Source organism: Harpia harpyja, chromosome 17, assembly GCF_026419915.1.
Source record: "Harpia harpyja isolate bHarHar1 chromosome 17, bHarHar1 primary haplotype, whole genome shotgun sequence".
NCBI classification, from domain to species: Eukaryota; Metazoa; Chordata; class Aves; order Accipitriformes; family Accipitridae; genus Harpia; species Harpia harpyja.
This window is the reverse complement of record NC_068956.1, coordinates 22,327,144-22,352,844: the sequence shown is the minus strand read 5'-3', so window position 1 is coordinate 22,352,844 and position 25,701 is coordinate 22,327,144. Positions and strand designations below refer to the sequence as shown.

At 39.4% G+C, this 25,701-nt stretch overlaps 2 protein-coding genes across 14 annotated transcripts in view; one reads left to right on the top strand and one right to left on the bottom strand.

Annotated features, from left to right (window-relative positions):
• ZDHHC20 (zinc finger DHHC-type palmitoyltransferase 20) overlaps positions 1 to 23,085 on the top strand; it is a 50,171-nt gene extending 27,086 nt beyond the window's left edge. For 6 of the 12 annotated variants that reach the window (XR_008238888.1, XR_008238884.1, XR_008238881.1 and 3 more), the window contains 10 exons: positions 93 to 213; positions 1,580 to 1,649; positions 2,860 to 2,892; positions 3,724 to 3,844; positions 9,013 to 9,048; positions 10,133 to 10,265; positions 11,875 to 12,001; positions 13,283 to 13,372; positions 14,528 to 15,115; positions 17,358 to 23,085. Coding sequence is in view for 3 of the 12 variants with exons in the window: in XM_052812138.1 (XP_052668098.1) it covers positions 93 to 213; positions 1,580 to 1,649; positions 2,860 to 2,892; positions 3,724 to 3,844; positions 9,013 to 9,048; positions 10,133 to 10,265; positions 11,875 to 12,001; positions 13,283 to 13,372; positions 14,528 to 14,643; positions 15,038 to 15,075 (885 nt within the window). In the remaining 9 variants the exon portion in view is untranslated. The remainder of the gene's footprint in view (positions 1 to 92; positions 214 to 1,579; positions 1,650 to 2,859; positions 2,893 to 3,723; positions 3,845 to 9,012; positions 9,049 to 10,132; positions 10,266 to 11,874; positions 12,002 to 13,282; positions 13,373 to 14,527; positions 15,116 to 17,357) is intronic. The other 6 variants (XR_008238889.1, XR_008238885.1, XR_008238882.1 and 3 more) reach the window with 3 other exon arrangements.
• On the bottom strand, positions 21,597 to 25,664 carry MRPL57 (mitochondrial ribosomal protein L57). 2 transcript variants are annotated; one of them, XM_052812139.1, is made up of 2 exons: positions 25,599 to 25,664; positions 21,597 to 24,331 (listed from the first exon to the last, which is right to left on the bottom strand). In XM_052812139.1, exon 2 carries the CDS (start codon positions 24,324 to 24,326, stop codon positions 24,015 to 24,017), a length of 312 nt encoding a protein of 103 aa, XP_052668099.1. In that variant the 5' UTR covers positions 24,327 to 24,331; positions 25,599 to 25,664; the 3' UTR covers positions 21,597 to 24,014. The 2 variants fall into 2 exon arrangements, with proteins under 2 accessions (XP_052668099.1, XP_052668100.1); XM_052812140.1 differs by lacking the exon at positions 25,599 to 25,664 and adding an exon at positions 25,102 to 25,505.
• Between the last annotated feature and the right edge of the window lie 37 nt (positions 25,665 to 25,701).

The window sequence follows — 25,701 nt, the reverse complement described above, 5'->3', positions numbered from 1 at the left end:
AATATACATAGGGTCTTTTCCTTGGAGCTTGACTAGAACACAAGGTAATAATTAATCTCTTTCTTTCATTCCATTTTCTCCCTCCCTCCTAGTTCTGCTTGTCAAAAGCTGATAAAGAACAATATGAAAAAGAAGAGAGACCAGAATCCCAGCAGGAGATTTTGAGAAGAGCTGCTAAAGACTTGCCTATCTATACGACAACAGCATCGAGAGGTGAGATATAAAGATAATTCTGTGCTCCTGAAGCTGCTAGTTTAATTCAGTGAAATTCATTTGATGTCACTGAATGAACAATCTGTTAAGCACATATTGCTAAGGCCATGAACTTGTTTTGTTATTTGTTTGGGCTGTTTTTTCTTCCCCCAAGAGAAACTGGAGTCCTTTGTCTGGGGATCTCAACATGCAGCCAATATTTGGAATAATAAAAAAAAAAAATCCTCTTCTAGCAAGCAGATAACATTTATCTCTAATTGTGGCTATAAAAAATAAACACAGCAAAGAAATATAGCTAATACAGCTAGAAATAGAGAAAATTAAACTTCTTACTCAATTTTATAGTCATTTATATCCCACTTTTAAACTTCTTTTTTCTGAGCAGTATCAGTTCAGCAGGAGGAGAAACATCACACTTAAGGCTAGAATTTAAGAACGAATAAATGTTGTTTCATTCCCATCTGTAATTCAGTACAAAGCTAGTTATGGGCTATTTCTGTATTTGCCTTTAATACGTGTAGGCATTTTTATTCCAACTTATATATGAATGATCTGTGAAACTGCTCTTATACATATGTATATTCTTAAAATCTAGCATTTATATGTATATATGTATCTGTTTCTCTTTCTTGAAACTAGCAACCCAGTAGAGTTTTCCAAAAACATAAACCACTCAGAATAACTGTTACCAAAGTTTACTGTGACTTTCCGAAGTCTAAGGACACCTGGCTTTTTTAAATACAAGCATCCCTTCAAGGGAATCCCAGTCTTAAGTTCCTGGAGTGGTCTGGGAAGCTCTTGCCAGCTCTTAGCAGTCCTGCTTAGCTGTAGGTGTTGGCTTTCCTCCTCCTTTCAAACTGCCTCTGCTGGTGTCTTATTTCCATTGAGAAGAGCCTGAAGGCTTGTTTAAAAATATCCAGGAAAGATGAGGAAGGGCTGATTTGCTGAACACTCTGCTAGATCACTATTTGCTGAAGAGGATAAAGAAAGCTAATGCAGAAAGTTGGCTTGCTGGAAGAGTGTAGTTTCACAATGGGATGCCTGAGTACCCTGTCCAGAGGCGACAGAAAGCAAGTGATAGGGGATCAGTGCAAGAGGATGAAGGATGGGAAGACTGGGGAGCCAAAGTGTAAATGGAAATGGACTCAGTACAGTAGTAATAGGTGAAAGTGTTTTAAATACTTTCATGTTACATTTCTTAAAAAAATAAAATATACATATATGAGAGTAGGCACATGAAGGTCTGTGAGAACAGGTGTGGCAGGGGAGGGCAGGAAGCTCTTTAAGATTCAGTTCATGCTAAGGGGGAAAACCTTTGTAAAATTAAATGAGTTCTAATCACTTGACCCTTGCCACTTGAATGCAGCCATCAGATACTGTGATCGATGCCAGCTAATCAAACCTGACCGCTGCCACCACTGTTCTGCATGTGACATGTAAGTTACTGAATCTGAAATGATGGGTGTTCTCTCTCCTGCAATCATCACTTCAGTGTGTTCATGTCTTCAGCGTGTCAGCCCTTGCATAACAGCAGGTTTTACTATTTGTTCCTCTCTCAGACCCACAGTACTTGGATTTCACAAAGGAGCAAAGTTCTTCCTGTTGGTGCAGTATTACTATTGCAGCTCCGTTGTCCAAAGTGGCAGAACTTTTTAGGAGACCTGCTTGTAGCTTTGTAAAACAGTGCTTATATTAAAATAGAAATAAATTAAAAATTAGAAAATCAGCAACTGAAAGTAAAGAAAGGCAGGTCTGAGATACCAGCACCAGCAAATGCTTATTATAGAACTTTTTTATTGTATCTTGCTTCTGCAGCCTTGAAACAGATGTGTGCTACTAATAATGCTAAAAGTCCTTATCTCAAAGATAGACAGTGGAATTGCATGCCTTAACCATTTCGAAGACATTGCTGCTATTCCCTAGCTTCATTCTGAATCATCAGAGAAGTCTGGAAGGCCACTGAAGACTCAGTCTATGAGTGAGACTTCAGTAGGCTGGGCTTGAGGAAATCTAGTTAACTGAAGAACCTGATACACATGTTTTGGCTAAAATCAAATTTATTAGCGAATACAGTGAATGTCTGTGTGTCTGAAATGTCTCGTATCTGTCCTTATACTAAAACTGGATGAAAATGGCATGTGGACTATTCAAATTACCCACTGTGCTGCTCTTTTCCTCAATTAGCTTTAAAAAACAAACAAACAAGCAAGCAGCAAACAAAAAAAGGTAGCAAAAATAGCCCCAAGGTAGACTTAGTTAAAGTGAATGCCAGGCTAACATACCTTATCCACACAACTCTGAATGGTCCTTTGGATTTGTTTTCTCTCAATGTGCACATAAAACTAGTATGGCTTAACGAACTATTACATAGTGTTGCTCGTTAATGCTCCCCATGTTAATTTAAGAGACTCTCTTCATAACTCTTCTGAATCTCATTTGGTCATTTTGCATGAAAGGATGGCTGCTATAATACAGAGATTTGGCATGATTGAGAAGGACTTGAAAAAGATACAGTAGGGCGAAATAGTTTAAAAAACAAACAAACAAAAAAAAAAAACAACCCCCAAACCTGTAGAAGCTAAAAGTGTGTGTTTTAGGAAGAAAATGTATTTTTTGCTTTAACTTACTGGAAATTATCTCTTTCAGATGTGTACTAAAAATGGACCACCACTGTCCATGGTAAGTTTATAAAAACAAAAAAAAAGATGAGTATACTAATGATGACTTAGATCCTACCTGATTAATTAGACACTGCTTCAAAAATGCAACTTTGAAGTAAAACATGATTTTCACAGAACTCCTTGTGTCTTTAATATGTGAAAATCGTGTTCCTAATGTGTGTTGCAACGTAGAGTTGTAGGCACAGTACCCCAAATCATGCAGCTTCTCCTTATACAGAGAAACTCTGGCATTAACAAGACCTATGAGAAATGGCATTTCTTTTGTTTAGTTTGTATTGTTACCAGGAGAGGAGATACCCACTACACTGTGAAAATCAGTTCTTGGTTCTAGATGGTACATAAGACCCACTCAGACAGTTACTCTTCTGCGGTTTGTATTCACTGGTAGTCAGTAAAAATATTATCTGCTGTCACTATAAAAATACTGCTATCAGTAGTTGACTTGAAGGTGGTTTTGTAACCAGAGCAACATCCACTGAAACTGATGGAGAGGCTCGTACTATCTTCCGTGATGACTGCAGTTAGTTCATAGTGTGTGACGCTTCCTATACAGACTGTATGTATCATACGCTTTGCCAGCTCATGTCCTGTCCTGTAGAACTTCATGGGGGACAAAATTATTTGAGGGGCCCAGATCATTTGGCCTGAGGAAAGAGACTTCATTCAAAATGATGGCTTAAAATGCTTCTGAAACACTAGTGCCAGACTGTTTTGGACATACCACTGACATCGTACACGTTATGCTCTGCAAAAGCTGAATGTATTATTTTTTATTTTATTTTATTTTTTGTATATCATAGTAACCTCTTTCTCTTTCCCCTCCTTCTAGGGTGAATAATTGTGTGGGATTTTCTAACTACAAATTCTTCCTCCTGTTTTTAATGTATTCCTTACTGTACTGTCTGTTTGTTGCTGCTACAGTCTTGCAGTACTTCATAAAGTTTTGGACAGTAAGTTCTAAGGCTTTTTTTTTGTTCATTTGTTTAATCCTGCATGTGTTATTGGAGGCTGCATCAGCATGTTGTCACTCACTGTTTACTCTGTTCCATAGTTCATTACCATTAACAGCATCAATCGAAGTGGCTGAAGCAGAAGAACCTTCCGAATATTAATGAATTAAATGTATTACACTGCCCAGGATGAGTAATTGGGGGAAGAAGTTCTGATGAGGACACTGTGCAATTTCTCTGCTCCATCAAAACCGAGTGGCACAGCTCAGGTTTTTTTGAGACTATTGGATATAGATACGTAGATATAGAAAGAACGGGCTATATCAAACAATTACATATATGTATGTGTGTATGTATATATATACACATGTATATATATAGATATAAAAATACTGACAAATGTGAAATATAAGTAACAATTTTGTATCTTCCTAGACTTGTCTATGGATGCTACCAGATAAGGCAGATTAATTTCTTGGGAACTGACCGAGCTCTGATTTGGAGTCCCTGCATAGGCGTGTCTGAACTTCATACTAGTGGCTTTTATTGATCTGATATGGGTAGAATGCTAAGATATGTACAGTGTTAATGATATACATTCTCCTTGCAACTATTATCAGTTGTCAAATGATTGATACACATACGTGCATCTTAGTAGATTTAATAACATTTATGTGAAGGGTAACCGTCCTTGTACATAGTGTTATATTCCTCTTATAAGTTTTGTTCCAGTCACATTCCAGGCTGAACAGAGTGTCTTCTGGTGTTGTTCCCTTTCATCTCCAAAACCTTGTACTGTGCCTTCCTGTCTCTAGGCAGAAGAGCTAGCGTCAGAATTCCCTTAATCAGTTTCCATTAACTAGCATGGGAAAAATCACTGTAAGTGGAAGGCTCTCCATCACTTTATAAGTAAATAACAGCAGATATTTCTTAGATGCTAGTTGCTGTCAGAGTAACTGGGAAAAGCAGTCATCATCTGTAGCTGCAGAAATAATGTTTATTGGAGCAAAAAGATGTTGCCATGTCAGGGTAAGAGAAGCTTGATCATGTATTCAGAATAGCTGTATGTTGAGACAGTTGGCACTAGACAGGTAAGATAAGTGGTGCAAAAAGTATGTTTGTTTGTGTTCATCTAAGCCTATAGGTCTGATGTGCCAAAGTACTATGTTTCTCTTAGTCTGTCAGTTCTGTATAGCAGCCTGTCACTGGAGAGCAAGGAACTATGTGGGAATTGAGCTGTCAGTATTGTGTGAGATGAAAGCCATAAATATATTTATCAGTCATAGCTGTGGCTTGACAGGTATTTCAAATGAAATGGTCTGATTCTGCTGTTCAGTTTTGCTTGACTGTAAATAGTTAAATTTTTAATTTGTGAATGTGCCACTCCCAAACATCTGCCTGGCTGCTTTCCAGTGCTTTGTATGCAATTTCTAATGAAACTGTAGATGCGCTCTTACATATTTACCAGTCAGTGCTTGAGCAAAAAAAATGAATTTGCTTTGTCACCTCACTTCATAAGTGTTAGTGCAATAAAAGTCCACAGGACATCTGACCACAATGTACATTCAATACCAGCATTTGCAGCAAGGCTCTTCCAAAGCCCATCGGACACAATATTGAAGTGGACCCTTGAGCAGAGGAAGTAAACTTAAGAGAGTTTGGGGGTTTGTTGTTTTTTTTTTTAATTAGTTGTTAAAAATGCTTCCTGCAAGAATGGGCTACTTCTGAAATGTGACAGTAGACAATGTAGTTGTGTGCACTTGTTGCTTTCAGTTCCGGTTACTTCCAAGACGGAACCTGGTGATGCCACGATCTTATCATTAGAGTAGGTCTCTGAGTCACTTTACTCATATTAAATCATTCATTCCACAAAGCTAATATTCCTCTGATCTTATAATAGCTTGATTAAAGTAGACTTCCAGAAAGAGGTGGCAGCACCATAATCATGTTGGCTTGCAAGATTTAGCATTTCTCTAGTATGTAAGCTTTTAGGCAAGTGCTGTTGACTGCAAAATAGAGTCCTGGAAGCTTCTCTCTACGGCTGTATCCAGATCAGAGCAGAGTACTGCTGACACGTGCTGTCTGTAGACTGCTTCAGTATATTGCTAATGCTCAGCTTTGTGTGCTACAGCATCAGACAGATTACTGTTTTGACATTTTCTGTGAGGCTCTCTAGGCATTGTTTTTTCCCCCCCCAAAGCTTGACTATCAGAAATGTTATAGTATACCTTCAGAAGGTAGTTTTTCTTTTTTGCTTCATCATGGATGTTTTTCAGAGAAAGTATGCAATAAACTGCTGCATATGTCCAGTGTTAGGATGGAAGATGAACTGCTTCTTGAGGATTGTAGCCTTGGTTGCTTCAAAAGTTGTAGTAATGAGGTTGTGAAGGTGTATGTGCTAACTACACAAATTTTAGCAATCCATTGTTTTGCACTGTTCATAATACTTGCATAGAGACACAACACACATATGCAGATACTTGCAAACATTGTGAGAAATGCACACCTACCAAACTCTTCTGTTGAAGAAAGCCTATGTGTTTCCCGTTTGCACATGCAAGACTTCAACATAGCATATTTCATGCTCTATGCAGAAGTGCTGAAGAAGGATCTTGGTACTGTTCATACACTGGTGGAACACCCATACTGGCTGTAAACGTTTACCGCAGGCTTACACACTGATGCAGATGTTAAAATCTGTTTTGTAGATCAAGGGAATGTGAATGACTCCTTTTTCTTATACTCATTTTCCTATACTCATGAAATTTTTATTTCTACCTAGGAAGTTGTTAAAGATAAGCAGATAAAACCTCAGTTTAACCAAATGTATTTGACACAAACATCAGCACTGGCTGAACGCCCAGTCTTTGATGCCTTGTTTACAAACTGCATGGTGGTACTTCCCAGTGTATATTTGTATCTAACCTCATTCTCGCTGCACTCCCTCCCCCTTGAAACCTGTATATTTTCCAGCTGTTTTCGGTGTCTTTCATTGTCCTCCAAATTATTTTGGCAATCCTGAGTATAGCTAATTCATGGGTGTAATATGGCTTCTGGGTAGGTGGCACACACTTCTGCAAAACTTTGGTCGTATTAACAAAAACAAAAAACAAAACGAAAAAGAGCAATTCCAGATCCTTAGTTAGATCTCATTCCTTTTGCATAGACACATAAGGACATATACCAGATCTTCTGAGTTTTTTCTAGATTTAAGCTAGACCTAGCTACTGAAAGATGAGTAACGAGTCAATTTCTGACAGCACTTTTTCTGTTGTGGGTTTTGTTTGGGGTTTTTTGTGACCTGATAGTTGCTCATATGACTCTATGCTTGTGAAGGAGTTTGTAGGGGACTCTTCACAATAGTGACTGGCTTCAGTCTATTATGTGTGCTAAGTAGCCCAAATTTTATCGTGCAAATTGCTTCCCTTTGTAAGCTCTGCAGCTGTCTCACCTCCAAGTCTCTGCTTCTGTGCTGCTGCTGAGCATAATGATTTTAAATAACTAATGTCTGAAGTTTCACACTCTTTTCACATGCTGTGGCATGTGGACTGCTGCTAGAACACAACTGTGAATAAGCCTGTTATATGCACTCAAAGCCTGCATGCTTCTCTCCAGGAAGGAATTGGCCTTTTTTTGAAAGATGCTTCAGTTCTGCAACTGTCATTCAAGAACTTACAACCAGTGGCTGAAACTGGGTAGTCAGAAGAGGTAAATGCTCCCTGGGGATCATGCAAATTAATCGTGCATCATTCAAAAGATCCTTCTCCAAGTTACAGAGCTACTGTTTTTGGAAGATGGAACATAAAAATGGAAATAAACATATTTTTCTGGCCCACAGAAAACACAAAGACTAAGCTGCTACTGCTACTGCTCTTTGATCTTCAAAATCAACTGGCCTGAGAATTCTTTATAGGGAACTATTTTGTTTAAATATGCAATTCCAAAAGAGTCTTAGAAATAGAAGTTACAAAAATTAATTAGGAAATGGGAACACTGCAGTGTGCTCTGAGGTAGGAAAAGTCATCATAGCTTTAACATGAAGCTTAGGCATAAGCAGCAATTGGAGTATGTATTTTGCTAGCCTTGATTTCAAGGGATCACAAAACACAACATATCCCTACAGCAGGGGGAAGAAGGACTGTTGCACAAATTGTCTAAGCAAAACTGCATTAAAAAAAATAAAGGCAGTAAATAAGGAAACTGAACTGATGGCAGTTCAGAGAGCTGGACTCTGCTATCATTTGCTTACTGTAGCATGATCTGATGGTAGCCAGCATTTTGGAAAATGCTGTGTATATCTGCGTGACTCTAAGGTAGATGCTTGGGCTCTCCCTAGGCTTTCTGCACGGATTAATGTAACTTAAAAGCCATACATCTTGCCTACAACAGATTCGTTAAGTGCTAGCATCTTAGCTAAGACTGCTAATACCAGTGTTTAGGTATAAAGTTCGGAATTTAAAAGCTAATTTAAACGAAGCTTTCCTGTTTCTGGTTTTATTTTCTTAAGTACTGGTTCAATTTCAGATGTTATGCTAAAGATACATCCCACAAACATATCTCAATATTGAAGGACACTGGGAAGAAGAAAAACTGTACTGATGTGTTATGAGCTCTTTTTTTTTTTTTAAACAAAGAAAATTGTGCAAAGAATGGCAATTTATTTTTTTATGGTTTTGACTGAAACTACATCTAATGGTAATAAATATGTCCCAAAGTCAGAAAGATTTTGTAATTTATAAACCATTGCTTTATACCTCTGGAGTATACTGAGCTTTTCAGACCTTTATGAATGGTTTCATCATACAGAATATTTACATAAACCTTACTTGTGATCGAAACAACTAGCAAAGAATGCACCTGGTGTAGTCATGCTGTTCAAGCTGAGGAACCACTTGAAAGTGATCCAGCTACAATCTGAATAGCAATACTTCCATGCTTCAGTAGAAAATTTCGTGCCTTGGAAGTTAGTAGTATGCTTTTATGTACTCTCTCTCCTCCATTCTCTTGGAGAATGGTGGCTAAGGCTGCTGATGGGCGTTGGAACTCGGCATGTCCGAGAGCACGTGTGCACACCAACCATTTTGTTCTTAACAAAGCCTGTGCTGTTTTCAAACGCTTCGTCTTAACATAATACTAGTGTTTAATAAATTGTCTTTGTTTGCGCAAAGCTTTGCCACAGGAAAGCTGCAGAGAATTGTCCAAAGGTAAAATCCAATATTGCTGTAATTATTTAAATACTGCTCCTACTATAATTTTTCTCATCCAGTCATTCACGGTGGCTATTTACACCGTCACAGAAGGAAGGAGACTTGTAATCTGTTTCCTGTGAATATAGCCAGTGTACAGGGATATAGATATGCCTGTGTGCACTTGATCTTAATTGCAATGTGTTTTAGTCTAAAAAAAATAAGCCTTAGATAAGTGGGTATACTGAATGAGCTAATGGAAAAAGTAATGGCAATAATACTAACTAAACAGCTAAACAGCTGAATAAAAATAGCCTCTCTGCTTTCATAGTGCTGTTAAAGGTCAACTACTTAAAAGTACTGTGATTTTAAGGATATAGAACTGGAATAGTATTGTTACAAATCCCATTGGCCTCTTGAAAGTGCAAGCCTAAAAATAGTTGGGGGTGGAGTCAACTATCTGGTATGGGTGGGAGGTTATTTTTTATATGGTGGTTGTACTGAAATTGTTGTTTTTCGTGTAGATCTTCTCGTGAATCGCTTCTGCCTAGTCAGACGTGGCAGATTTGTTTTGCTAGGTATATGCCGGTTGTTGTCTAAACCTTAGAGATCATCAAAAATTGAAGATCTGTCTCAGGTCTTGTCTAGGATTGTTCGTTTTATGATCCTTACACCAGTTCGGAAGTAGGTTTGGTATTATTACCTTGCCAGGAAAGGGTTTGGACGTTTTTCTTCCCTTCAAAGAAAGTGATTTTGAACATGTTTTCCCTGTGTCTCTTTGCCTGTGGCTGCACAGTTAACATTTTTTAGTATAGGAAATTTTTTTCCTCGCCCCTTAATGTGCATTTAAAAACTAACAGATGAACATATGCACTCATGCTACTAAACTCAGGTGGAAGGCGTACCCATCGGCTTTAAACGTTGTTGTATACCAGTTTAACGTGATGTGAAAGGAAAGCTAGGCTTGTGCTTTTTTTTCTTTGTGAAAAGTGAGGTGAAAGACCTATAGCAGAATGGGTATGACAGAAAATGTTTAGTGACAATACTGCATTAGTTGCTAAAAAGTGTTAACGTATTAATCTCTTTCTCTCTCTCTCCCCAGAATGAATTGCCAGATACCCATGCAAAATTCCACGTACTATTCCTTTTCTTTGTGGCAGCCATGTTCTTCATCAGCATACTGTCACTCTTCAGCTACCACTGCTGGCTAGTTGGCAAAAACAGATCAACCATAGGTCAGTTAATTGGAATATGGAACTGTTCCTTATCCAGAAAACCAACAAGTCGATGAGAATGTGAGGCCTACAGGATATGCCATCACATATAAACAGAATTTTTAAATATTGTGCAATAAGAAGCATATTTGGTGAAAGTAATTAAAGGTGAAACATAGGGGAAAATGGAGCATGTGTAGGGTTCCTTTGCTGGAGCCAAGCATTCGGATTCGTGATGAATGTTAATTTATTTTGTTTGTATTTTTGAGATCTCTGAGGCACTGTGCATTTATGTTGTGTTTTATATAGTGTTAAGTATGTAACAATTGCTACTTGCCAGTAACCCTGTTGTTCTAACACTTTGAGTAGGTGGGTGGCCCCCACCAAGGTGAAGGCTCTGCTGTATGTGAACATGCTACATTTTGAACTAGATCTAAAATCCTGTGATATAAAATGGACCTCACTATTGGGAAGTGGCTTGTAAAAGCAGTGCCATAAAAATGGAAACACTGATGCACGTTTCCTAAGTAATAAAAGAGATTCACATAATTTCTATGCCTGAATGTTTTAAATGGCATTGACCAGCATAAGCAAGTTACGTGCATTAGTTAAAATATCTGAAGTTCTTGCTAAAGCATTTTTGAAAGTATGTTTTGCGGGGTTGGGGGGTGGGGACTGGTGGGTATTTCCACAACTGTGTAAGTCAAAATCTTATACCTTTTAATGGAATTAAATTTCTATCCTCAAAAATAAGTGGGTTGATTAAAAGTGAAATAATTTTCAGCTTGTTAGAAATTTTGATAGAGGAAAAGGATTTTTTTTGATTGCTTGATGGTAGCATTGTTTGAGTCCTTTTTCTTTTGACATACCTACAGCTAAGGAATATTCACAGTTTCTTTTTTAGCTTTGAAGAACATTTCAGCATGTTCCTTACCCAGAAGTCAGTGGTCATAATTGGCCACACAGTACTTTATTTATTTTCTGGATCGTGATTGTAAAAAGACAAGCTCTTGGTATAGGGAGAGCAATGAGTCCTCTCAGTTCTTGGCTGAGGGTGTAACTGGGCTGACTAGAAAAATGGTGGTGGTTTCCTACAGTTTGTGGTGCGTCTGTTTCAGATGTAATAGATCTCATCTTTCTCTGATACCACAGGACGCTCTTAATTCAACTTCAGACCTTGGCAGAAGTGGAAGAAACTATACTGTATGGGTTTAGGTCCAGTAGTGCTTATGGTAAATTGCTTCTAGAAGAGGAAGCCTTCTGCTCAAAAAAGGCTTCACAGGCCAAAGAGAGAGATAGCCATCAATGAATAAGGGTTCTGGTGTCTTTGCCATGCTGATGGTACTTAGGTCTGTCTCAGACCTTAAATGTTACATGTAAAGAGAGAAAGATGACTGTTCTGATCACGTGACTTTCTTCCCTTTCATTTCTATTTTTGTCATTAACCCTGTGATTTTTTTTTTTTTTATGCTCTCTGATTACTTGAGATGACTTTTTTTCCCCCCTAATACACATCAAGGTCGTTTTAGCTTGCCCGACACTGTTTTCACAATAGAGAAGTTTGAGTCTGTTTATTTGTCTTCCCTGACTCCTTATCACTTTAGAGATAGTGCATGTTTTTCTTTTACAGAAACATTCCGTGCACCCACATTTCGAAATGGCCCTGATAAAAATGGCTTTTCTCTTGGATGCAGCAAAAATCTGAGAGAGGTTTTCGGAGATGAAAAGAAGTATTGGCTACTCCCTATCTTTACCAGGTATTCAGTCTGAATGGGAATGAATTGGGGGATAAATTGATTCCATGACTTTCACCTTGCTTCCCCTTCTCCTAAAAAAATAAAGCACAACTGAAAAGCCAACTCGTAAATCCTGCATGATGAACATTGGTGTAGGGAAAATGTGCAGGAGAAAACTGAGCGAATTCTGCACAGGGTTTTCATTCAAAGAGAAGGGCCTCATTGATAAGGGCCTTCTAAATACGGAAGTTTGGAAAGCTTTGAGAAGTGTATTTCAAAAACTGTACACCTTTTGGTGGTAGTATTAGTGTCTGATTATAGAGCAGTAATCAGCAACTTAGAGGAGATCCAAACGCTTGAACTTCAGCAGCATTGAAACAACATCAGTTTAAAAACACCCCCTCTTACCCCTGAAAACACTTGACAGCTTTCCTTTTACTGTAGATGACAGTTTCGGTATTGAAAGCCACCTGAGAAAATGCATGTAAATAAGCAGCAGTGCAAAAAAAATTCTGATACAATGCAAAATACTGGTTTTAAAACTTATCTGAGCCAGTGTTAGGGAGTTGCAGACAAGTGTCAGAGAAGCTTGATGAAGCAAGACTGACCTGCTGCCCATTCCCACCACTCCTGAAAGTCAGCAGAACAAAGTAGGAGCTGTATTTCAACACTGCTTTTGGGGGGTCATGTATCAGTTAAAAATATTGGTGAACCAATCTGTGAAGCTGAGGTCTGGTAGCAAACAGCAGAGGTAATAACGAGATCTTAAGTTGCCTCAGTTGTTTGCCCAATTACCGTGACTTTTCATGTGATTAAAGACAGAAGCTATATTCTAGATGGATCAGTCTGTTTTGCCACCACATTTTATCCTGATTAAACTTGCTTTAAAAGAAGGCTTAGCTAACCTCAAAATGATGGGTGGAGAGGGGAGAGCATGGCCACCAAAATATTATTTGTGCTTCTGGGGTTATAAATACCAGATAGTCTGGCTACATGTGCACGGTGGTTTGGGGCAAGACCCAGGCTACAGTCTACAGAAACACAGGGATGTTTCTGCAATACATAGGCTAGTGATGTGCTCAGCAATCCATACTGAGTGATACGGTGGGAATCATTTGAGCTCCAAGATTTAATTAACTGATCATCTGGCTTAGTGGTAGAACTGCCTTGCTCAAGTCTGGAGTTCAATGCCGCACTCAAGTAATTGATTCGAGCCTGTAGCGTTTGCCTTTTGCATGGGTACTTGTAGTTGACTTAAATGAACTGAACAAATAGTGATTTGAATCTTTGTTTCTGGTTTAGTTTGGGCGACGGGTGTAACTTTCCAACTCGTTTGGTGATTATGGATCCAGAGCAACTTACTGTCTCAAGCCAAAGTGAACCTGTCAAAAGGTAACTATAGCATTTAAGTTAGTGATTTTGTACTGTTCTGTACTTCATCTGGAGAAAAAATTGTTTCAAAATTACTTAGTTTTTTATACTACTTGTCATCTTCAGAGTGAGTTTGTAAGTCTTCAGAGAAGGACAGAATGGATCAAGACTAAAAAATGGTACTGCTTCATGCAGAAATTGTTTCTTGGTTTTGACCTGTAACAGAGGATATGGCTCTGAGGAAACAGTAATGCAGAAAGTAAGAGAGCTTACTGGCTCTTAACAACAATCAGAAAAGTCCCAGGGAAGACTGAATAATGGCCCATGGAAAAAAAAGTTTAAGATCTTTTTTGGAATGAGAGGAAGGTAAGGTATTACTTGTACTTTACCTCCTCCAGCATGCTTAAACAAGGGATGCGGAGACACAGTTTGTGAGAGAGTTAGATCATTGTGGCTATTGCTGGTTTTTAGCACTGGCGTGTTTTTAGCTCATTACATTTTATCCCTCCAAATTTGCATGGTTTGTATCTTCAGTGTACTTTCAGGAAGCCTGCTTTAGATTCAAAGACACAGGAGTATGTGGAACTTCTGGGGGTGTTTACATTTGTCATTTTAGAAGTGTTCTGTATAGTTTCATGAATTAGTAGCTGAAGATTGTTGTCAACAGCAGTCACCTGAGTTACCAGGCATTAGGGAGGTTCAAAGGCAATACTGAGAAGTTGCTTTCCAGTGCAACATAACCAGTGGAATTTAGACAAGAGCAGGACCTTTGTGCAAACAGCAGAGTATCCTTTTGCATTAAGAAGATGTTCAGCAGAAGGCCCTAGCATTTACTGATGGAATAAGATGGCATTAGGTTGTTCTTCCAGACAGTACTGGTTAAGTTTTCTTTTTAACAGTGTGGCAGTAGCATTGTTGTCAGTATGCCATTTCTTGTCTATCAATCTGTGCTTTTTTTCCATTAGAACTGCAAGTGACTTATGTCAGGTACGGGTTTAGACTGATGACAGGAACAAGGCTATAGGAGAATGGGGTTGGGGGCTGGGGGCCATTTTTAGTTGGCAGTGTAGGTGGTTTTGTTTGCTTTGCTCTTAAGTAACTTCACTACTTTACAAATGTCTGAATTAAGTAGCTACTGCTATTACAGAATTCCTGTTGACTTTGCTTACTTTTCAGCTCTGGAGGCAGTCAGTCCTTTCCTACTCGACCACTCAGTGAATCACAAAATCGATTGCTAGCCAGTGACAGTCAGTGGGTGGAAAGTGGCCCTGAAGAGGAAAATGTTAAATCAGGTAGCCTGCACTGTAACACTTCTGTTGATTCTATGGTTTTGTTTGTGGTGGGTTTTTCCATTTTCTTCTAGGCCTAAAAAGTCTTTAGGAATTGGTTGGAGTTAAGTAGAAGAAAATTTGTTCCATAGAATCAAGACAGCATGTTTAGAAGTTAAGGCTAACTTGTCTCATGCTCTGCTCCAAAATGAGTTACTACACTAAGGTAATGGATAGATAATTCTCACTTTTGCACTTCCTGTTCTGAGATTTTGGATCTTTTTACATTTGATTAGGGGGAGGAAAATATTTTTCTAAAATAGGCACAACACAATAAATGTGCTTTCTGGTTTGAAGTCTTTGCTATTTGTTGTGCAAATCTGCAAAAACACATAATTGAGATTCTCTCACATTTTAGGTGCAAAAAAGCATATTATAGTTTCATTGGAAAGCTGATCTCAGCTTATTACTAACCAACCATCTCAATGAGAAACAGGTAAGACCAACATAATTGATTGCCATTTCTGTATATGTATGAGTAAACTAAAATAGACATCTTGAAGTCAAAAGTCACTAGTCATGGAATGCAGAGGAGTCCTCTGATGTTGGATGAGTAATAGAAAAGTCTAAATAAAACTTAGAATGGCTGTCCAGAAGACAAGAATGGGAGTAAAGCTGTAGTGCATGAAACATGGGCTGGCTAGATCTGAGATGAGTCAGACTAATCCTGTAATTTAGATTGAAGTGGGTAGTGCTGGATTTGTCACCTGACCAGGGAAAAGAATCTAATCTGCTAAATAGGCAATTTCAAGATGAAGTGCTGTCTTGAGGAAGCGCTGTTCTTAAGAACAACTCCTTAACTGTCTTTTTCTTAATCGTATATTGGTGGGCTGTGCTCTGCTCTTATACTTTAAGAAGCTGTGTGCATACAAGGAAGGAAGGTCAATAGGTAAATACAGGTGTCTGCATACGGACTGCTTAGTCACACTTGGGATTGACAGTGATCTTTTATGTAAGAGTTCTGCACACACTTTGCATTTAGGAAATACAGTGAGTGCTGCTGCATATGTGAAAACTTCCCTTGGTCTATTTCCAGTGACTACATTAAACTTCTTTTATATTGACTTCATACTGTGGTAAGCTTAAAAGCTCCCATTAAATTTTTCTCTCTGGAAGAGAAACAAATCTTATTTGGACAACTAGCAACTGTAGATGCTGAGGGCTGACTCATTCACCCCTTCTGCCTTCCCACCACCACCACCCCAAAAAAAAAGGGAGACAGAACTTGCGAGGAATTCCCATTTTCTTTGGAAAGAAAACACGATATTTGAGGTTTGTGACGTCAGTAATTTTAGGATCACTTTTTTTTTCTTTCTTTTTTTTTTTTTTTAAAATAAGGCTTCTGACCTAGAATCATTGTTTTGGTGGGGTTTAGCAGGGGTGGTTTGTTTTCAAGAAAAAAAATCTGTCTAAAAGGTCTTTGCGGGGGATGGTGTGATGCTTGGACTGATGGTGGTCGGACTGCTCAATGTAAACTCATACAAACCCAAAATTAGACTAGTTAGTGGTACTTCTGAAAAACCTACTCAACCATGACAACCCACCAAAGATGAGTTTTCCCTTTGCAAATTTTCTTAACACTTCATAAAAATGTGCAAATGAATGTCCCAAGCAAGGGACTACTTTCAGCCTGTAGCTATATAAAAACTAATCCGATCTAAACAGGTTACTAATGCTTTTCTGTTCTTCATAGAAAGGAATACATATTCTCTGAGACCAGTTCATCCCAGCAGCCTTTGATAGGGTATTATAGAAAGGTCTTAATCTTTCTTTCCACTGATTTAGAGAGGGACCGTAAGTGACTGGCTTAAGCTAGACAATTAACTGGTAATAGTTCAGGATTAATTTTCTTTCTATCCTTCCTCTCTTCCTGAAGTCAGGCCAGATTTTATAAAGGAAGATTGTCTACTTTGTGTCACACTTACCCAAACTGCTGTAGTTTTGAAAGTTGTATAAATAAATAGTGCATAATTGCACTCAACACAAAAGCATTTTGGTATGTGTTATCTCGAATAATGGTTAACTCAGTAGCACAATGTTTCAGATGTTCTGAGTTCAGTTGGTTTTGATCACAGTTTCTGTAGACCAAGGTGGTTAATTCCAGTCCTGCTGCAATTGTAAGCAACTGTGCAATAGCTCTGAGATCCAACATCTGTTCCATGCACTTTTGTATACCCTGTAACAGACTGATAGTTGTATTTTTCAATTTTATGCCTATAACACGCAGCAGAAGCAAAGTCATAGCTGATGAAAAAAATTCCCTGATTATTCTAGAAAAAAGAGAGTGATTTGCAAAAGGTGGCCAATCCCCCAGCTAGCAGTCCCCCAGCCTCACCTAGGCAAATACCATTTGTGTCTCTGTATGTATCAATTTAATTCAAAATGAACGAGCAATTCTTTCCAATCAGGGATCCAAGAGACTTTAGCCATAGGTCAGTGGTGATGGATTGACGTTCTTAGTGCAGATAATCTTCTAAAACATAAGAGGTTTAAAACAAAAACAAAACAACCCCCCACACCTTCCAGAAGGCTAATTATGAGTTGAAGTTACCTTAACTGCTGTCCTGAATCGGGAATTTGTAAATCATGTTACCTAGCTGCATTCTTGTCATGCACTATGATCTGGTTTTTCAAAGCTAATGGTATAATTCCACTGATTACCTTTTTTGTTTCACTAGGTTTCTGCAACACATTTTGTGCTTGAATATTACTTATTTTGTTTGGAAGAAGTTATCAGTAAAAAATGGAACATGGACATTTTAGGAAGAGACAAGAAATTTAAGTTTCTGCACAGTACGATGGATTCTTGTAAGCACTATTGCAGAGCAGGGAAGTTAAGACAGATGCCTTAAGATTCTTAACGTGCATTTATGCAACACTGAATTATATACTGCTACCAAAGGGCCAAATCCTGAAGTGCCCTGCTTGGATGCACAAGGTCCAGAGTGGGAACTATGCATTTCTGTATGCTGCAGTGATGGGGGTAGATTGCAGAGACTCCTACCTCCCCACAGGCAAACTTCATACCTTAGGCACTGCAGAAGTCACTTCCATAGCAGGTCTCCAGGATACAGAAAGAAAGAAAAAAGGAAAAGAGAAAAAGAAAAGAAAAAAAAAAGGGGGGGGGGGGGGGGGGGAGAAAATCAACATAGAGCATGGCCAGTGAGTCTGAAGTGCGACTATACATAGTTCAAGCACCAGGTGATGGGGAATGGACTGGATGGTGTCTTCTCCCTGCCTTCCTATTAGCCAGTCTACCCCATGATCACAGCTCTCCAAGTCTTTCAGGACTGAGGATTCCTTCTACTAGGTGTGCTTTGGAGCAAGGCAATGCCAACAACATAAAAGCCTTTTACTTGGGTTTTTTTGCTATAGGATTGAGCCCCCTCGTTGGTTTAACTTGATATATGTAACCATATCAAGAACAGAGCTCAAAGAAGCAAACTCCATTTTTTAGTTGAAACAATTTCAACAATTACTTTCCAACAATTGTCTATCAGCATACAAAGAAAAGCCAATCTAAAAAGGAATTAACAATTGTTATATTTCCTGTTAGTCTGCAGTGTTCTATATGAGGCAGTAACAAAATGGTAAAGTACCCCTGAGAAAAACCTTATTGCAGTTGTGTGTTGTTAGAAAATGGAACTGGAAGAGTACTGCTTTTTCTATGGGACTCTTGATGGTTTATAAATACTGTTTTATAGTTTTGTTTTATCTTTTTAATAAAGGCACAAGTTTTTATTGGTTCTAAAGTACCATTTAAACCAATATCAAGTACTTACAAGAAAATTAGTGTTGGATCATACATCTGGTTAACACACTGAAAATTTGTATGCTTTAGTCTGCCACTTTCAAGTCCAGTTTAAGTGATGCTGAAATTGCTAAAGATTGAGTACTTCGTGCAGTGATGTACCTGTTCACAAAAGGCAAAATGTGTTTCCTGTGTGAGGAATAAAGTCCATCCTAAGCTCAAGACCTACAGCAAACAATATGGGGTTTTTTTCCCCCTCACTCCTCTATAGAGAAGACTGCTAACTCATTTTTGGGAGGTATTGGAATTTTGCACCTGGAAAAAGTGACAAATACTATTTTACTGTCTGTAACTTTTCTGATGTTTAGCTGATGCTGATTACAAATAGACATGAGCCCTTTTGATACAGACTGAAGGTAGTAGCCAAGTTGATGATCTGGACCAAAAGAACCTGTTTGGTTTCTCTCCCAGGTTGATTGCTACTTAAGTCAAATATGTTTATGATGGAGATACTAAGGTATCAAGTATACTGTAAGGTTTAAAACAAGTATTTTTTGCCTTTGGAAAGAATACATTTTCTTAGATATTAATCTTATAGAACAAGAACACTTTGAGAAGCTATGAACATGATTTGGTCACTGTTGGATGTTCCTGAGACAGAAGTAATGGTCTAAACTTGAGTGTTTTATAAAAGTTGCAGAATGTTTCTTCAAACTTGGTACAAGAAATTTTGCATTTGCTAATATCAAAACTTACAAAAGTATTGCTACACATTAATCTGAAAGGTTTAGCTTTTTCTTCTCAAATGTCAAGTGAGAAGTGCTCATCTGAATATAACCTCTCAGCAGTACTGCACCAGCAAAATTTCTTCGGGAAGACAACAGCGACAGAAGACTGCAAGTTCAAATGGCTCATCCTGAATACCAAAATTTGCAGCCCCATATACTGGTGGAACTAACGGAGGGCCCAGGATATCATCTGGCTTTTACTGCATCAGTATATTACAGCTGGGATAACACATACATGCACAGTCACTGTCTAGCAGAACTATAAGCAAAATCTATGTCTCTGATGTGGTAAATATCACTGATTCAGCAATACAGTCTCTGCCCCCTCCCTCCAGCCCCAAAGTGCTTGATATACCCCCATATGAATTTATATATACTGTAGGCTAACATCAGTGTAACTTGTTTGATTTCTTAAGTCAGGATAGTTAATCTACAGGAAAAACTGCAAGTAAACAGACTGGGCTAACTCCACGTGTGTTCTCTAGCGAGTGCTGGTCTTCTGAAACCAGTTCTTTGTATATCTGGTGGATATTTTTGTGGCTTTTCATGAAGAGCTGATTTTTCTGACATCTTTATGCAGATCATGGGTACATCTTGTCCCAGATGAAAAAAGGATGAGAGCAGTGTGCTTAGGATACTCTTGAGGCCAGAGTTACTGTTGGTGTAAAAGCAGGCATTACTGAAAAGTCACTTTGACAAACATGAAATGTAGTAAAATGATTCAAATATGATTCTTCCAAATTCACCCCCTCCCCCTTTTCTTCCCCTCCAGGGAACTGGTTACTAAGAGAAATGCCAGACTGGTATAAAGGAATTAACTTGTCTAAGGGAATTGTATTGATGAACTCTAAGGGCACACCAGTGAGTGGGATGGGAGGGTCATGTTTTCCTGGCAGGCCCTGGCTGCAGAGGAGGTATCGCGTCTAAGGCAGCAGGACAGTGTCTTCTGTTCTGTTTTCCAGAGTTCTGTCCTGACAGCTCCCTAGCCATAAGCAAGGGCACTCTGTGCTGTATCAAAGAGTAGGATAGGCAAAATGAGGGAGCAAGCCAGGAATTTAAAAGTTGGTGAGGACAAAGAGCTGTTTGGCTGTTGAGTTGCAAGCAGACTTGGATATTGCTGCCAGCAGAGGCAGCGGGGCTGTAGAGGTGCTCCAGGAAATAGGTCCTTTTGGCCCATGCACTGAAGAGCTGAAAACTTGCGGTGAATGCAGCAAGAGCGGCTCTGCCTGTTCAGGAGGCCAAAAGAGAGATGGATCCTGAGAAAACAACTGTTTAGGGTGCTGCATCATGTGCTGGTTTTGTGCTTTAACCTACTCTCTGTTGGCAAGTCTTGAAAATACCTAGATCATCACTAAAAATAACAGCCCTTAAGCTTTTAGATCCATCAAAACAATTACTATTGCAAGCCATAAATAGTATTGCAGTTACTGCAGGATAGTCGACACTGGCTGCAATTAGGAACTATGCCTTAGTATTTCTTAATGCTTTTTTCTTTTAAAAAAATCCACGTACACACAGGAGTCATGCACACAAAATGACATTAAACTCCCAGTGTGAGGACAGAAGCCTGATATAGGGCAAGATTTCAGTGTGACTTCTTCTCAAGATTTCTGAAATGTCTTGAGATGATAAACCTGTCCCTCTGAAGATGAGGCAGGCAGATCCATAAATAGAAAATACTTGAAACACAGCTAATACAGGTTTTTTTCTTATGATTACTTGTTCTCAGAGTCTACAACATGCACATCGTTGCTGCTCCTACCAAAGGCATATTATGGGAAGAGGGCAGGAGGAGGTGTAGGTTGCTGTCATAACTGACTTCCTACAGCATTATCCCGAGATCGCAGTGTCACAAGTTAGATGCATCATAAGCCTTTGATTGAAAACTTCCACTTTAAATATTCAGAGGGTTATTTTAGAGGGAGTTTGGGCACTTCTATTTTTAGTGATTTGAGTAGAAATTGCGGTAACATTTTTGTTAAAGCTGCCCCTTGAGCATTCAATTTGCAGGTACCAAGCTACTTTTGGTATGCTATTCTTAGAAACTGGTCCTGTTCTCCAGAGTGCTAAGTGCCTACAGTTTTCAGGTACTGTTTCTTCCCTCATTTGATCTTGTGTGGCTCTTCTGTATTGTAATTAGTCTTTTGGGGTTTGGAGGTTTTGGTTAAGTTCAATACCATTCACTACACACTCAGAGAACTTCTTGATATATCTAAAGTGTATGGTCCCGTTGTAGCTCACCAGAGCCCCAAGAGGAAAAAAGCGTTTGCAGCAGCATTCCTGTCTGGCAGGTTTACCAAGAGATGCATTGACTGACATAGATTAACCAGATCTGCCTAGATCTGGAGCACTGTCTGACCATATTTATTAAAAATTAAAAAAAAAAAACACAAAACCAAACTACAGCTTTGAGCTTCATAGTGTACATTCTCTGACGACACTGTCTAAAATTGTCTGTGATTGGGGGATTCAGGTATGTGTTTACAGAGGCTCCAAACAGCAGCTACTTTAACTCAGTGCAGATCAAGAACACATCTGTCACAGTACCTAAAAAATAGCTAGGTATGCAACATCAGAGGCTCTTCTATCCCTAAATGGCACCAAAGAGAGCAGCTGCATATAGTGATTTGTTATAATACTGAACACATTTACTACACTCATTTCTATCAATTTATTTTGTATATATCAACAGCTTTTTATATGCATTTTTCTTAATTATGTAACTGTCATGACATGTAATGAAGCTGCAAGTTGTAGTTAGTTTTAATGCTGATGAAAACTGGTGTTTGGCTGTTTGTTTTCTGCAGCAATTACTTGAATCTTGTTTCCATTAGGTAGTGAAGTCTGATAATGTTTACAGGATTGCTTGCTTTGTTTTGGGGGGGTTCCCCATCTTTCTTCCCATCCCCTGCCCCAAGAAACAGAGAGCACATGCTCAGCAGTCAAGCAGGTGCGTTGGGGATGAAGCATTGGGATCACCTCTATTGGCACCAAAGCATTAATGGTGACAGGCACATTCCCTTCCGTTCACATTGCTTAGCTGACCACTTACACGCTTAGCATGTTCCTCTCCGATTTCTCCTGTCCCTTAACCTGTTACTATCAATCAGCTTTATTGTGAGAAACTTAAATCTTTCTGAATGACAATTTACAATCATAAAACTATCATCACAGAAACAGGCAGCAAACCTGCTGTTAAATCTGCCCCCTCTCCCCGTCCCCTTTTTAACTGAGATGAATTAAATATCGCTGGGTTATCTCAGCAATTATTTTTGCATTTGCCAGCAAGGGTCATCAACATTTGCACTAATCACAATGTCCCAGTTGTTCTGCTTCCATGTAGTCATTTTTAATTGTGCTACCTAAACTTGTAATGAGCTGTATTTAAGTTTGAGGTGAAGTGTAAAAGATATATGTAATAACGACACATTTACTGTATTTTTGGTATGTTACAGATAGGACTAGTCCTATGCACAGAGAAACATGTTGCCATTTATAGTTTAATACTTGAAGTTAACTTTTTAAAATGGGCTTTTATAAATGAATTAATTAAATACAGAATCACAATGCTTTGCCTGGAAGTTCCTTCATGTTTTAATTGTATTGTGCAATTTCCCCATATGTATACTTCTCCATAAATGTTATCTATCTTAAGCCATTTATAACCATTAAAAGTGCATTCAAGATTTTGTACATCAGTGTTCAGACCTGTTCATACTTCTCTGAAGTATAGTTCATGTTTAAATAAAAATGTTGTACCATTTTAGGCCTCTTTTCCAAAGTGACAAAATATGAATGGACTTGACACTTGAATTCATCACTGAATGCAACATCAACTTAATAAAAGTATGTGAAAGAATCTGAAAATTGCTTAGCTGTAGCCTGTGTGTATACTGGTGAGAAAAACTGCCTACCTGGGAAACATTTTGTAACTGTTCCACAGATTTTACACTCCACCTGCAACAAACCTGAGACTACACTCATTCTTGACACATCTTCTAGGTCACTTGGTCTTGAGAGGGGAAATAAAAAAAACTCTGACTTGTGGCTGACTGTATTCCTTCAGGACACTAAATGTGACTTAGAAATCAGACTGCCACTCAAACAGGAATCAGCTATGTTCCTTTTAGATCAGGAATAATCTCTGTAAGAGGGCAGCAACATCCAAGTTGACACTGACATGACAATGACACTGGCATTTAAATTCAGCAATTCTTTCCAGAAAGTTTAAAAAAACTGGAACATTTTACAATCTTCCATGAATTCAAGCCTCATACACCTGAGTAATTCTAGTTCATCTTGGTCCTTGCATGCCTGATGAAGTGAGCACTACCTACATAGTATCAGTTGTGTCTCCAGTATTGATCTCTACAGAAGTATCCCTTCAGAAGGGAGAGTGACCAGTAAGAGCCATCTGGTCAGTACCAGCAGATAATCCCTTTCAACAGAGCAGGTGTGTTCTAGCTTTTGAAAGGAAAACAGTGAAGCTATACATCTAGTTCAAATCATCAGCACTGCACTTGGTAACTCACAGTTCTATGCAAAACCCCTGAAGAACAGAAGGCAGGCAGATGGTAGAGAGCCACAGAAAGAACTGTCTCTTTAGAAAAAGACAATAATAAGAAAACATATACTGTTCTGTAGGACTACTTTTAATGTAAGATTTTGTATACCGTAGCAAGGTCTCATTTGTCATCTACCCTTATTATACTGAGTTACAAAACTACCGTAATAAGTACAACAGCAGATCCCATGGTAGTGCGTAATACATGCCAAATATAAATACGCTGTATTAATCAAGATGTCCACTTTTTTGACACATTTAAGTGGTTTAAATGATCACTGATGTATCTATGCTCAGGAAACTTGGCTTTTGTCAGCCTTTTGAAAGCTTCCCATTTTGCCTGTCTCTCTTCTGTGTTATGTTTGTACTCCTGTTCCCGTGTCAGGTAAGGTCGACTCAGCCAATATTCATTCTCTGCTTCAATTTCCAGCCTTCGGATCATTGCTTGCTTCATTGAAAGGGTAACCACTCTTGGTCGCCTGTACTTTCCAATCCATTGTTTTCCAGGAATTCTCTTTCGGAGTAATACTGTTGTTAAAAACATTATGCCTCAAAATACAAACAAAAATATAAAATACTTATTACCTTAGGGACTAAAATTAAAAATGTAACAAGAAAAATGAGAAACTCTTAACACACTACACTGCCTTTTAGCTGGCTGTTGAGTTTGAAGTTCAGAACCTGATACTCGCAACCAGCCATTACGTAGACAGTACAATGACAGACATACTGTAAACTTAAGACCAGAAAAGGGAAACTGAAATCTTTATTTAGTTAAAGAGTTTACTGAGTTATCCTTACATTGAGATTAAAGCATATCATCCATAAATTATTTATGAAAAATCCAGTGCCAGGTACTAATAAACAAAGGATTCACTTCATTCCTTCCTTCTTCAAATAGCTAACTGCATTGTCAAAACGAGTGTTTCCAGGTCTGTCTTCTAGATCCAGATCTGGCCTTTCCTCAATATTAAGTTTAGAACTACAGTCTCTCAATAAACTTATTAGTATACAATTACCTAGTCTTGTATTTTAACTATGGGAAATCTGGTTTGTAGAGAACGATATCCTGTAGTAGACCAACGAGTGTACGTAGAAAGCACAAATACAGTTTCCAACACAATTCAGAGGTGTAACAAAGGCAAGAAAGGCCAAGCTATGTTTAGATTTGACATGCTTGCTCTTCATTAACCTGTTTATTAGTCCGAAACATGCCTAAGTCTCTCATTACACAGTATTTTCATCAACTAATAAGTCAGCCAAGCGCCTTAACACGGCATTAACCAGCACTACTGCTGAGAAAAGCCACCCCACCGTACCCCACTCCCGCGGTGCAACCGCATGCTGACATTCCACCCCCCGACACGGTTCAGAAGTGAAGCTGTGGGGCTTCGCGGGGGCATTGCTGCCTCGCTCTCTGGTTCCTCCCCCGGCAGGAGAGGGCAGGGCAGGGCAGGGCAGGGCAGCCCGTCTCCTCAGCAGTGCCGGCTGCTCGCCCTCAGGCCTGCGGCCGCTGCGGCCTCGGCAGGGATCGAGGCCGACGCGCGGCACGACGGGGCTGCCCACCGGGGCTCTCCAGTGCCACAGGAGCCGCCCGGGCCGCTGGGCACCCGCCAGCTCTAGGCGGGGCTCGGCCGGCGCGGCGGAGCGCTGCTGCCTGGGGAGAAGGATCCCCTGCCCCTTCCCCACCGGCGGTACCGCCCAGGCCAGCCCACCAAGAGACGCCCCGCGCTCGGGCCGAAGAAGCACCGTGAGAGGCCACAGCGGTGCTCCGAGCCCTGTAGTTAACGGGCCCCTCCCCGCCTCCTTCACTCACCGACTCCGGTGACGGCTCCAGCCCCCCCACCCCCACGGCGGGAACCGAGATGGCGGCAGGCGGCGGCGGCGGCGGCGGGCGGCCCGTCTCGCGAGAGCTCGCG

What these genes read in the sequence shown, in the direction of transcription:
- MRPL57 (XM_052812139.1), bottom strand. Translation starts at nt 24,326, where the DNA reads ATGTTTTTAACAACAGTATTACTCCGAAAGAGAATTCCTGGAAAACAA.